This window comes from Mus pahari, chromosome 9, assembly GCF_900095145.1.
Source record: "Mus pahari chromosome 9, PAHARI_EIJ_v1.1, whole genome shotgun sequence".
In the NCBI taxonomy this organism is placed as follows: domain Eukaryota; kingdom Metazoa; phylum Chordata; class Mammalia; order Rodentia; family Muridae; genus Mus; species Mus pahari.
This window is the reverse complement of record NC_034598.1, coordinates 49,634,918-49,647,131: the sequence shown is the minus strand read 5'-3', so window position 1 is coordinate 49,647,131 and position 12,214 is coordinate 49,634,918. Positions and strand designations below refer to the sequence as shown.

The window sequence follows — 12,214 nt, the reverse complement described above, 5'->3', positions numbered from 1 at the left end:
TGTGTGTGTGTGTGTGTGTGTGTGTGTGTGTGTGTGTGTGTGTGTATGTGTGTGGTGTGCGTGTATACATGTTCACATGTGTGGAGGCCAGAGGTTGAAGTCAGGTGTCCTTCTTTGGCCCTCTACCTTATTATATTTTTTTACACATATTTCTGTGTTTGTTTATTTTTGTTTGTGTCATGTCTGTGTGGAGATCAGAGACACCTCTCAGGAGTTAGTTCTCTCCTTCCACTAAGTTCTGGGAATCAAGTTCAGGTCACCAGCTGTGGCAATAAGCACCTCCACCCCGAGCACCTCATCAGATTCTCCACCTTATTTTCTGAGACAGTTTCTACACTGAACCTAGAACTGATTCAACCAAACTTACTGGGTAGTGGGTTCCACAGAGCTACCTGTCTTCACCTCTGTTCCCAGTGCTGGCTTAGCTCTCGTGAGGGTACTTGGAGTCTGACTGTGCCCACCGAGCTGTTCCCTCAGCCCATGGCTTCTCCTTCTGTTGTTTTTGTTTTTGTTTTTGTTTTTGTTTTTGTTTTTGTTTTAAGCAATACTTGGGATTGAACCTCAGACAGTACATATGCTAGACCAGTGCTTTATCCCAGCCCAGTCCTTGCTGGGAGCCTCACAGAGTGGGCAGTAAATGCCATCCAGGACTTCATGTTGAGACCTTCAGTTTACTTCTAGTGTCCTAGTTTCATAACATCTGTGTAGACATTGACTTTTGTTTAAAATTAGAGACTGTGAAAGCAGTTTCATTTCTTTTAAATTTCTTTTGTTTTGGTTCTAGACTCCAGCCAAGAATATACCGACTCCACTGGAATAGATCTACATGAATTTCTTGTAAATACACTGAAAAAGAACCCAAGGTAATAACAACATGATTGGTGTGTGGGGAAAGAGAGAGGGTGGGCAGCGGAACTCTGAAGCCAAACAGCTTCCCTCCAGCATTTTGCTATTATTAGAATATAGAATGCCCACTGCTTCTTAATTCTTCTAAAGTATTGTTTTTTATTTTTGAAGTATTTGGAATATTGTCACATTGAGATTTCTGTGTTTTGACAAGTTGACAACAATGTTGTAGAAGAGTATAATGACTGAGAGCGTAATACTTACGTGCTCACTGGTTAAAAAGTTCTACAGGAGCAAGCGAGTGACTGGTGGATGAACAGTCATAGCTGCATTAGAGCCCTCTGCATCCTGGGTGGGATGAGGCTAATGCCCACATTCACAAGTGTAGAGTATGTGTTTATTAGAGTGCTGATAGAAATAACAAAGACATGATTAGAACAGATCTATAAAATATGTACTTGAGTTGGTGTTCTTTTTCAGAATACCAAAGGACAGTCTACAGAGGTTCCTCAGTTTGTGCATTATGATGTTCATTATTAGAGTTTGGATATATCCCTCAGTTTTTGTGATGAACAACTTGGTTTTCAGTCCCTGCTTTTAATGTCTGTGGGAGGGCTGTGTTTTGTTTTGTTTTAATCTTGTTTAAACAGGGACAGAATGATGCTGCTAAAGTTAGAGCAAGAGATTCTGGACTTCATCAATGACAACAAGTAGGTTTCTCTGATGAAATGCACTTGGGAGGTGGGAGGGGCACTGGGGAGGAAGTGGGGACAACCTTGGGCATCAGTCTTTTCCTCAAAGGAAGAACGTGGAAGTAATACTCCCTGGGAGAAAGAATTTGCGAGAGGAGCTGGAGAGATAGCTCCCCAGTTAAGAGCACTGACTGCTCTTCCAGAGGTTCTGAGTTCAATTCCCAACAACCACATGATGGCTCACAACCATCTGTAATGGGGTCTGATGCCCTTTCCTGGTGTGTCTGAAGACAGCTACAGTGTACTCATTATATATATAAAATAAATAAATGATTCTTTTAAAAAAAAAAAAGAGGGAGAAATAATCTTGAAATTTTAAACTTGAGCCAACAAGAGTTTATATTTTTTTTAGCAGCTAGGTTTCACCAGATACTACTCTACTCCCATTTTCCTTTAGCTGACAATGTTCAGATGTGTGGAAGCAAGACCTTAGGTAGCTCCACACACTGGGAACAAGCAGTGCTGCTAGGGGCTGGGACATACTCACGTACTTAGTAGCAGTGGGACACACTCACGCACTTAGTAGCAGTGGGACACACTCACGTACTTAGTAGCAGTGGGACACACTCACGCACTTAGTAGCAGTGGGACACACTCATGTACACAGTAGCAGTGGGACACACTCGTGCACTTAGTAGCAGTGGGACACACATACACAGCAGCAGTGGGACACACTCACACAGTAGCAGTGGGACACACTCACACACACAGTTTGGCCCTCCGCTCCTAAGAAAACGAGTTGGCTTCTGTTACTGCTGCTTTCACTCTCCTTTTACTTATTACCCTGGCTTCTCTTCAGCAACCAGTTCAAGAAGTTCCCTCAGATGACCTCCTACCACCGGATGCTATTACACCGGGTAGCTGCCTATTTTGGGATGGACCACAATGTTGATCAAACAGGGAAAGCTGTCATCATCAACAAAACCAGCAGCACGAGGATGTAAGGAGAGACCATTGATTGGACAGTTCTCATGGGATAATCAGCAAGGACAGAAGAGGAAGATAGAGCATCCAGGGGAGGGAGGAGGGCATCCCATCAATTCCTACTTCTGTGAGGTATTAGAGATAGATTCTGATTAGAGATACTGGTGGCTCATGAAGACTGGCCCTAGCTTCTGTTCACCTTGCGTAGGCCAGACACAACTTTGAATGAAGAGGTGTTACACGGAAGAACAGGCATCGTGTAGAGGTGTGCACCTGTGACCCTAGCCCTCAGGGAGGCAGAAGACTCAGGAGTTGAGAGCTACTGCATGAGCTGCTATCTCAATAAAGGGGAGGGAACTTCACACAAAGATTTCACTTGAACCTTCATGTGACTTTTTCACTTTTGTGGTGATTCCTAACAGCAAAACTTCTCTTGCGTAGAAATAGAAATTTAGGAGAAGTGTGTGTAGAAGTTCTTCTCCCTAACAAAAAGGTCTTTTTCCTTCCTTCTTTTCACATTTCTTTACAAATCTTAGCCCTGAACAGAGGTTCTCAGAACATATAAAAGATGAGAAGAACACCGAATTTCAACAGAGATTCATTCTCAAGAGAGATGATGCCAGTATGGACCGAGATGATAACCAGGTGAAGAATGGAAGAGGGTGGGCCTATAAAGAGAGAAACTGGGAAGGAAGAAGGATTTAGGGGAATGGAAAAAAAAAAATGAAAATATCTTAAAATGGAAAAATACATAGAGCTGTTCTCCTGAGTTTTGGGGGCTTACCACTGAGGATTGGCGACGGTTGCCATGCTCAAAGCCCCAGAGAGACACGGTGCTGAGGTCTCATTTGGCCTACAGTTCTTTAGGTTTGCTTCTAACTTGTAATTACATTTCATTTTAGACAAACAAGGTTCCTCCCTGTGTCAGCCTTGGTGTGGCTGCCTTCAGTGTCATCTCTTTGCCCAACCCCTCCCTGTCTTGCAGAATTTACACTGGGAGCTACCAAAATAACCAAAAGTTACTTTATCCCATTTCCACTCTTCTCCTAGCCAAGGGCTAGCCTTAAACTGACAAAGTTATGGTCTAATTTAACCAGTTATAGAGGTGTGTCTTTGATCCCCTTTGGTAAACTACTTCATCTTTCCCAGCTCCTTTCGCCATGGTGAGTTAATGTGACTCTCGGTGCTGGGAACGCAGGTTCCATTTGACCCGCTCGTGTGGCACTAAGCAGTAGACACACTAAACCGTCCTATCCTTTCATTATGGCGGGGCTGCCTGCTGTTCTGACCTCTGTCCCTTTGGGTGGCAAATGATTGAGGATTAGTTTTCTTAGCTGAATGGAGAGTTTAGAGTTATCCTACATCTGCTTGGCTGCCAAAGGGAATTAGATTTGAAGAGTGTGGCCAGGTGGACCCAGTGTGAGTCTTGGTGAGGAGTGGTAACCATATAACAACGCCTTATTTCTACAGCCACACTTAGGGTTCCTGAAATGCTATGTGGTCTTGAGACCAGGACCTTCTTGTTTGCTACTTGAATATGAAAGGGAGTCCTTTTAAGAAAGACACCATTATCTAATGTGGACAAACACGCTGGGTCTGATTGAAAGCAAAGAAAACTACAAAAGACAAATTTTTGTAAAACAAGAAAAAGCCTTTCCATCCTGATGCCCTTCTCTACATTTTCCCAAAGCCCCTTTTCATGTATCAGGAAGTACTCAGGCCTACAGGCGCATTGGAGTGGAATGGAATCTGTTTCTACTGTGAACTTTTCCTCTCACAGCTTCAAGCTTGGTCCCTAGTAGGGTAGATTCTGTGTGCTTTCTGGCTGTGGTATTAGTAACAAACATAGTATTGCTATTTTATTGTTTTCCCTGAGCTGAGCTTTGCTTTAAACATATATATGTTATCTCTTTTAATCCTTTCCACAACCCAATGTAAATGGGGTTACTAACCCCACTTTACACATAAAAAAGTTGAGTCTACCAGATGTTAAGTTACTTGCCTCAAGTAAGTTTACTGGGAGTCGGCAGCGGGATTGGCCTTGATGCCCCATTATGCTTTCTACCCTGCCATGGGCATGCTGTGCTCGAAGCCAGGCAGCTTGTCAAGGGTCTTGCGTCTCCTTGTAATAGAGCTGATAAACACATCAGTAGAATACAGGATGTAAAGCGTGTGGAGGGCAGTATCTAACCAGAGCTAAAGCCCCAGACGTCTGGAGCCTTAGAAACAGGTAAAGAGAGGGAGAGTTTTGGCCTAGAGCAGTGGGTTCCGCAGAGAGTCATCTGGAGCCACTGACTGAGGTCAGAGTTGCCTGTAGCGTGATGAGCCTTGGAGCTCCTTGCCTTTGTGGTCACGTAGAGAAGGGTTCTCTGTTACACTGGCCCAGGACAGGTTCACAGAGAGCAGCAACAGGAAGAATGGTGGTGGGAAGCCAGAGTGGTCATTTGCCCATCCAACATTGGTCTGTCACTCTGTCTGTCAGAGAACATGAACATCTCTCTGTCCCCCGTCTCCTCCTCTACCCTTGCTGTCTTCCTCTCCTCTTTTCACTGTGCCTCATTTATCTGTTCCTTTCTCTGCTCATTTCTTTCCATTTGTTCTCTCTTTCTCTCCTGTGTTGCGCTGTTCTCGTATTTCTGTCTCAACTCCCCTCAATTGCTGTAATTAAGATGAGAATAATGCTTAGTCTTTGAGTTTAGCTTCACTCTGGAGATTCTGCTAAGTCCTGTTTGACTTGGGTTGCTAGGATGTGGCAGTAGTGACTGAAGAAGGGTCCTGCTCAGTGTAGTTCTGTAACCCTCCTCTGTGTTCAGCTGTGCTAAACACTTACATCTTTGCCCTTTCCAGCTTCCTTCTTCCCCTTGCTTGCCCTCTAAAGCACAGTTGTTTATTTTCCCAGGCTGTTTGCTTGATCTTTACTGACTGAGCAGTACCTGAGTACCCTAAGGAATCGACCCAGTCCTTATACATAGTTGTTGTTGTTGATATTTGGGGTTTGGGGGAGGGTGGAAAAGTCCTCTACCATCCAGAAAAGCTGATCTCCCAAACTGCATGGTCAGATGTGCCCAGTGAAACCTGTTCAGGACTGGAAATTTTATTTTATTTATTTTCCTTTTTTTTTTAATTTTTTTTATGGCAACTGTAAACTTTCCCAGTTTCTCTTCCTTGCTGGTGTGCAGTGAGCTTGCAGTACGAGGAGAACTTAACTAGCTTAATTCTGCTCACCGATCTAGATGAGAGTTCCATTGCAGGATGGAAGGAGGAGCAAGTCAATAGAAGAGAGAGAGGAGGAATATCAAAGGGTCCGAGAGAGAATATTTGCCCGAGAGGTAAGTGTAGCTTCTGAGAGTTGTCAGACCATAGCTTTTAGCTCTTAATCTCTGGAACTGTGAATGGAATGAACCCTCCATAAATATTGCTGGGTCTTTTGTTTCTTTTTCTTTTCTTTTCACCAACATCAGTCAGTCCAAGATTTGACCTCTAACCCTGAGCATGGCTTCTTGAGAAGCTACAGGTTTTCATTTGTGTTGGAATACATTCTGCTGTGTGCTATACAAAGAGAACCAAGACTTGGAGTGACTGAATTTGGTAAATATGACTAGACTGGAAAGGGAATTGGTTTTGGCAGAGTGATGAAGGGCCCTACGTCTCTCCTGCCCAGTCTCCTCCCACTCACCCTCCCAACTTCCGCTGTCTGTTCTACACATCTTTGCTTCTCAGTAGAAGACTCAGATTCCATACAGGCTCAACACACATCTTGTTTGGCCAGTTTGTTTTTAGGATATATTGATGCTTGCTTTATTAAAGGGCTGTTCTGGCATCATCCTCTACTGGCCCCACAGTCCCCATGTACAGGACACTACTGGGACGGGAAGCCCCCTCTTCCTGTATTTCTTTCCTTGCTCCTAGAACAGGAATGGCTTTATGGTCCAAAGGACAACAGTCAGCCAGCTTAGGTAATTTTATCTTTAAGAACTGTGGGCCATATCAAATGCACTTGTCACCCTGTGTCTAGTTGCCTTTGCCTGTTAGTCTAAGAGATATAGAGCAGGATTTCAGGGACAGGTTAGATGAGCAACAGAAGAACAGATCTTCAAAACACGTGGATCCAGACAGAGTAACATCTTAGCAACAAAGGAAGTTTGAATCATGTGGATGGACACTACTCTCCCACCGTTCCTCTGTTCTTCTTCTTTCATCAAGACACCGCTCCCATTTTTATATCACACACAAACGCACACAAAACAATGTGTGTGTCTTTTCATCATCACCTCACTCAGAACAATAATGGTCTCCGCTCTAGAAAAATGTTTGTTCGTTGTCTAGACAGCCAAATGCTTTTAAGAATCCTTATGGAAAGTGGCACACAACAAGCTTTCTGGCCTAGAATTCAAGAGGCAATCTTCTTACCTTCTATTATGTAGATTTCCATTATGGGTCAGAAAAGTCTGTCCTCCAAATTACCCTTCTCAAGAGAGTTCAGTACATTACCTGCTAACCAGGTGGATGGAATGAGAGGAGAGATATCATGGTTATGGCCAGGATGACCATAAGTTGTGAATAGAAATGCTTATGTCGTACTTACTATCTTTTAGGCATTTCTTGTAGGTTAACTTATGTCATCTTCACAACAGGTCTGTGAAGTAATTTTAATTACTTTTCCTCACTTTATAAAGGAGAATCTAAGACACAGAGATTTGGTAACAGCCTAGCATAACAATGCTAGTTAGCCAGAGTGCTGGTGTTTGCTGTAGACTCTGACGCTAGCGGCCATGGTCACAGCCTAATGGAAGCTACCTCTTGATAGCTAGCATGCTTTGCTCTGGACTTTTAGATGAGGTAGTCCAGCAGTGACAGCCTTGCTGACTGTGCCTGTACTCCTCTGCCTCACTGACACATGGAAAGTGATTGCCTCACTGTGTCAGGCCCTGGCAAAGCCCTATTATCTGAAATTACAGATGGCTTATTTCAGGGCATTGGAGCTAGTTATCACCGCAGTGGGATAGCTACCTACAGCCATAGCAAAGGCAAAGTTAGCGTTTCTCTACTTTTTCTTCCTGATTTCTAGTCTCTCAAGCCTCTGCTAATACATGTATTCTTTGTTAAATCCTTGTGGATTTATCACTTTCGTTTCAGTATTTCCTAGCTCTTGTAGTAGAGGCCTCGGGAATGTCAGAAGATCTAGATGAGGAGAAATGGCCAAAGCCCACCACCCTCCAAAGACTCCTGTGGAGAGGAGCCCGCCCAGTCAGAGGGAATGAGGAAGGGTAGAGTGAGGACAAGGACAGGCCCAGAAGAACGGGAAGTGCCAAGAAGGGTGTTCGGATGGAAATGCTGCTGCTGCAGCCTTCTCTAGAGCCTGCGCTGCAGCTTGGGAAAGCTGCCCTGTGCAGAGCCTGCTGTGCTCAACAGCTGGACGCCCATCCTCAGTGCCTTTCCGAAGGTTTGGGGTCCACCACGGGGCTCACTTCACTCAGCTCAGTGGCTTTGTCAGAAAATAATCCTGGTGGGACTGTCTCAGAGTTCAATGTCCTCATTTTTTTAGGCCCTAAAAAGTATCTGCATCCCCAATATCTCACCCATGATGGGACTCAAGGCACAGCGCCTTTCACGTGGCCAAACAAAGGGCAGAAAGAGTAACAGCCACTGAGGTTAATTTCCAAAAGCTGAAGTTTCCTTTTCATGCCCCCTTCCTTCGACTGTGCTTGAGATAACGTATGGCAGTGATCACCCTCGGCTCACTGCTAGAGCAATGAGTGTAGCGCTAAGGGGATAATTAGGCTCGTGGCTTTCCTGTCCCTCCTCTGACACTTCTCCCCTTACCCAACTTCATTTTAAATGCTATGGAAAGGCTGTTTTCACAGGTGAGAAACTGGTCTGGGGTAAGGCGGTGGGGCCCTTAGCCTTGCTCCCTCCCTGTTGATGGGTGAGAGTGCGGGTATTCATAGCATTGTGGACATCCTTTTCTGTTGTGCCTTATTATTTTCTTATGAGTTATTTTCCGTTTTCTCCCCTACCTAGACCGGCCAGAATGGATATCTGAATGACATCAGGTTAGTACAGTCACTCAGCTTGCTCTCTGCCTGCTGCTCAGCTCTATCAGTGAGGCTAACAGAATCCCATAATGATGCTATTCTTGTTTTGTTTTGTTTTTGATGTTAACCAACAGACTCTCCAAAGAAGCCTTTTCTTCTAGCTCTCACAAGAGAAGGCAGATTTTTAGGTACCTGTGTGTGATCTATATCTCTCCTTTTTATTTTTAATTTTGTTTTGCTGTAATCTTTTCAGTGGAGTGAGTGAGTTTGCTCCATGCATGGCTGCTTGTGGAATAATTAAATTTGTGAGTTTTGCAATACTGGATTCTTTTTTTCCTTTTGGGAGAAAAAGGCTCCACCTCAGTGACTTTACTGTTGCCAGTGTCACTGGGTCTGGAGTAGACAGGGAAGGGGAGACAGGCCAGGCCAGGCCAGGCAGGTACTGCTCCCCACCCCCTCCACACTCACACACACGTGTATACACACACACACACACACACACACACACACACACACACACACACACACACACACACACACACACGGCCTAGAGCTCAGCACTTTGAACAGGTTCAAACATACACCTATTGTAAGGTAAAAGGATGGTTCTGCAGATTGCCTTTGCTTAGTCTGTGGAGAGGTGTGGATAGCTGATACCTGAACCTAACAGGGACTGTTTTGTGTCTCTAGGAAAGATAATATATGCACATATATAAATGCATATATGAATCTGTGTGTGTGTGTGGTTTTACCTTGAGATAGTATAATGTCCCAGAGAGAATAGGTGTGTATTAGAGTGGACCTAGAGCATGTCCTTTAAAGGACTGTCTGTTGCTTACCCTTCATCATGAGGAGAGCTCCTGTTCCTCGCTGTACTAACTTCTCCAGTACCCAATACTCTTACTTTTTAAACAAAGTGAACATCATAAAATCTTTCATTTTAATCTCTCAGTCCCGTCCTGAGGGATAATGTAGGATGGGTGTGAGAGGAATACTTTATGCTGGCACCAATGCACTGTAAGTCTGTTCTCCTGATTTACCAACAGGAAAGCTGCAGAGTGTAGAGGGCCTGAGTGTTTAACACCGTATTCAATACTAACCGAGTGTGATAGGAGACTCAGAATATAGGTCTCACTAAAGCTCTAGCTGAGGCTGAGATGCTCAGTGGTTGCCAGTGTGCACCACTCCTACAGAAGGCCTGAGCGCCTTCACAGCACTCATATCAGGTAACTCGCAGGGGATCAGATGGCCCCTAGCCTCCACAAGCACTGACACTCCACACAAAGATACACACAGACATATCAATAAGCATAAATCTTAAAAGGAAGAGGAGGAAGGAGAAAGACATTTCCCACTGTTGGGAAAGATAGAGAATTTACATTTTTATAAAATTTTTAAGATTTATTTTGTGTGTATAAGTGTCTATGCACCACATCCATGCAGTGCCCACAGAGGCTAGAAGAGGGCATTGAATTCCCTGAAAGACATTACAGACAGTTGTGAGCTGCCTTGAGGTCCGTCCTGGGAATCAAATTCAGGTCTTGTGGGAGAGCATCCAGTGTTCTTAACCACTGAGCCATTTCTCCATCCCCCTCTGACTCTTATTTTTAGACAGTGCCACCTTGAAGTCCATCTGAAAACCAGAGGCTGAGTGAGCTTTGCACTGTTGATAGTACCAAAGATATGTGAATTTTTCACATTTAAAAAAACAAAACAAAACGAAATTCTGCTAGATAGTATATACTTTGTAGTCGTAATTATCCCGGAGAACAGTGCCTTTCTTATAGTTGCTGAAGTATATCTCACCTGGTTCAACTTTCTCAGTGTATTGACCTGATCAACTGTTTTTGTTTTATCAAAAGAAACAGAAGGTAGAGATGGAGTAGTGAGGACCAGTGTATGTGGCTGTAAGCGGCGAGGCCGAGGCTGATTCTGTCCAGCGTTCTTTTATTGTCCCACACCAGCTCCTTTCAGACAGCCCTTCTTCCTCTCAGATGTGTTCTATTTGAAGCCTAATTCAAATTCACTGCTAAGAGTGATGCTTTCCTGGGAGCATTAGGCTACACCAAACTGTGCAGATAATAGCTTGAAGAATTGGGGGAGCAGGTGCAGCCCTCACCTCTCCAAATCTTTTTTTCAAGCCTGAAAAATCAAACTGTGTTTTGATTAAAAACCTAGGTGAAGACCAGTGAGATGGCTCAGCAGGCAGATGCAGCTGCCACCAACCCTGGTGACCTGAGCTCAGCCCCAGGAGTCAGGTGGTGGAGGAGAGAGCTAGCCCCTGGGGGTGTCCTCTGACCTTCACACACAGATATAAAAAATGACTAACAATTACAAATAAAAATGGGACTAGAACAATGACCCAGCAGTTAAGAACACATAGTGATCTTGTACAAGTCCCAAGTTCAGTTCCCAGCACTTACGTTAGGAAGCTCACAAATGCTTGTAGTTACACCTTCTTTGGGGCACATAGCAAGCACAGGCTCCCTGCTGACACCCACGTACACATGTAACTTTAAATCGACAACTGGGTGTGGTGATGCACAGCTTTGATCGGGGAAGAGATAGAGTCATGGCCAACTTGGTCTACAGTGTGAGTTCTAGGACATCCGGGGCTACAGTGAAACCCTGTCTCACATAAATGAATAAATTAAAAGAAGACACAAAGATGTACGAACAAGAGACTTTTAGACCTGGGTTAGGTGTGGTTGAGCTGGGGAGAACGTACTCAGTGTACCAAGGACCTAGGGTCAGGAGCAGCACAAGAATGTGGGTATCGTGGTACACACCTGGAATCCCAGCACTCAGGAGGTGGAGGCAGGGGGATCAGAAGTTCAAGGTCATCCTTGTCTGCCTAGGTAGTTTGAGGCAAGCTTGAGCTGCATAACACCCTGTCTCAAAGAAGGAAAAAAAAATGTAATTTAAAATGCAGGTCCTGGACTGACTGCTTACCCTGTTTTGAATCATAGTCCAGAATCTTACTAGTAAAACACCATATATTTCTGTCCATTTCATGTTTTTGAAATACATAATACACCAAATTTTATAATCTACACTGGTAATAACTGGCAATTCCCCAGTTTTTTGGAAGTCTTAGTCCATTGATAAATAGACCACCATTATCAAATGCTGCCCCTTCTATAACCCCACCATTTCTCAGATCCAACAAACCGGACTTCTCCCTATAAAAAGTAAATGAAATCTACTTTAAAACTAAATCAGAGAAGCTCAGTTGGTAGTATGAACCTACATGTCAGTACCAAACATATATGAAACCCTGGATTTGATCGTCATACTACATGAGCTGGTCTAGTGCCACACATAGCTGAATCCCAGCACTAAGGAAGCAGAGGCAGGAGAATCCTTGGCATGGAGCAGGCTTGGGGCCCGGCTGGACCACAGCACCCGCCTCGAAACAGCAGCAGAGGTCAGGGCCGAGCTGGCCTGGATTAGCTCTGGTTCTACAACCCATGGAGTGTGCATGTGTTCTTTATCCTTGCCCCATTTCTAACATGCACCCAACCCAGTCACTCCTCAGAAGGGAATTTTAGTGACTCTCCCAAGTTGCCTATATTTAGTGATACGATTATTTATAGAGAAAGAAATTGATGTGTTTTCTCTCTAGATTCTCTATCAAGAGAATAAGGTATTAAATCA

General features: G+C 44.2%; 1 protein-coding gene across 16 annotated transcripts in view; it reads left to right on the top strand.

The window, feature by feature from the left end:
* Window positions 1–12,214, top strand: part of R3hdm2 (R3H domain containing 2) — a 119,296-nt gene that overhangs the window by 77,433 nt on the left and 29,649 nt on the right. For 7 of the 16 annotated variants that reach the window (XM_021204455.2, XM_029542043.1, XM_029542039.1 and 4 more), the window contains 7 exons: window positions 785–863; window positions 1,497–1,556; window positions 2,398–2,538; window positions 3,059–3,167; window positions 5,756–5,851; window positions 8,544–8,575; window positions 8,692–8,745. In XM_021204455.2, the coding sequence (XP_021060114.1) occupies window positions 785–863; window positions 1,497–1,556; window positions 2,398–2,538; window positions 3,059–3,167; window positions 5,756–5,851; window positions 8,544–8,575; window positions 8,692–8,745 (571 nt within the window). The remainder of the gene's footprint in view (window positions 1–784; window positions 864–1,496; window positions 1,557–2,397; window positions 2,539–3,058; window positions 3,168–5,755; window positions 5,852–8,543; window positions 8,576–8,691; window positions 8,746–12,214) is intronic. The other 9 variants (XM_029542049.1, XM_029542042.1, XM_021204456.2 and 6 more) reach the window with 3 other exon arrangements.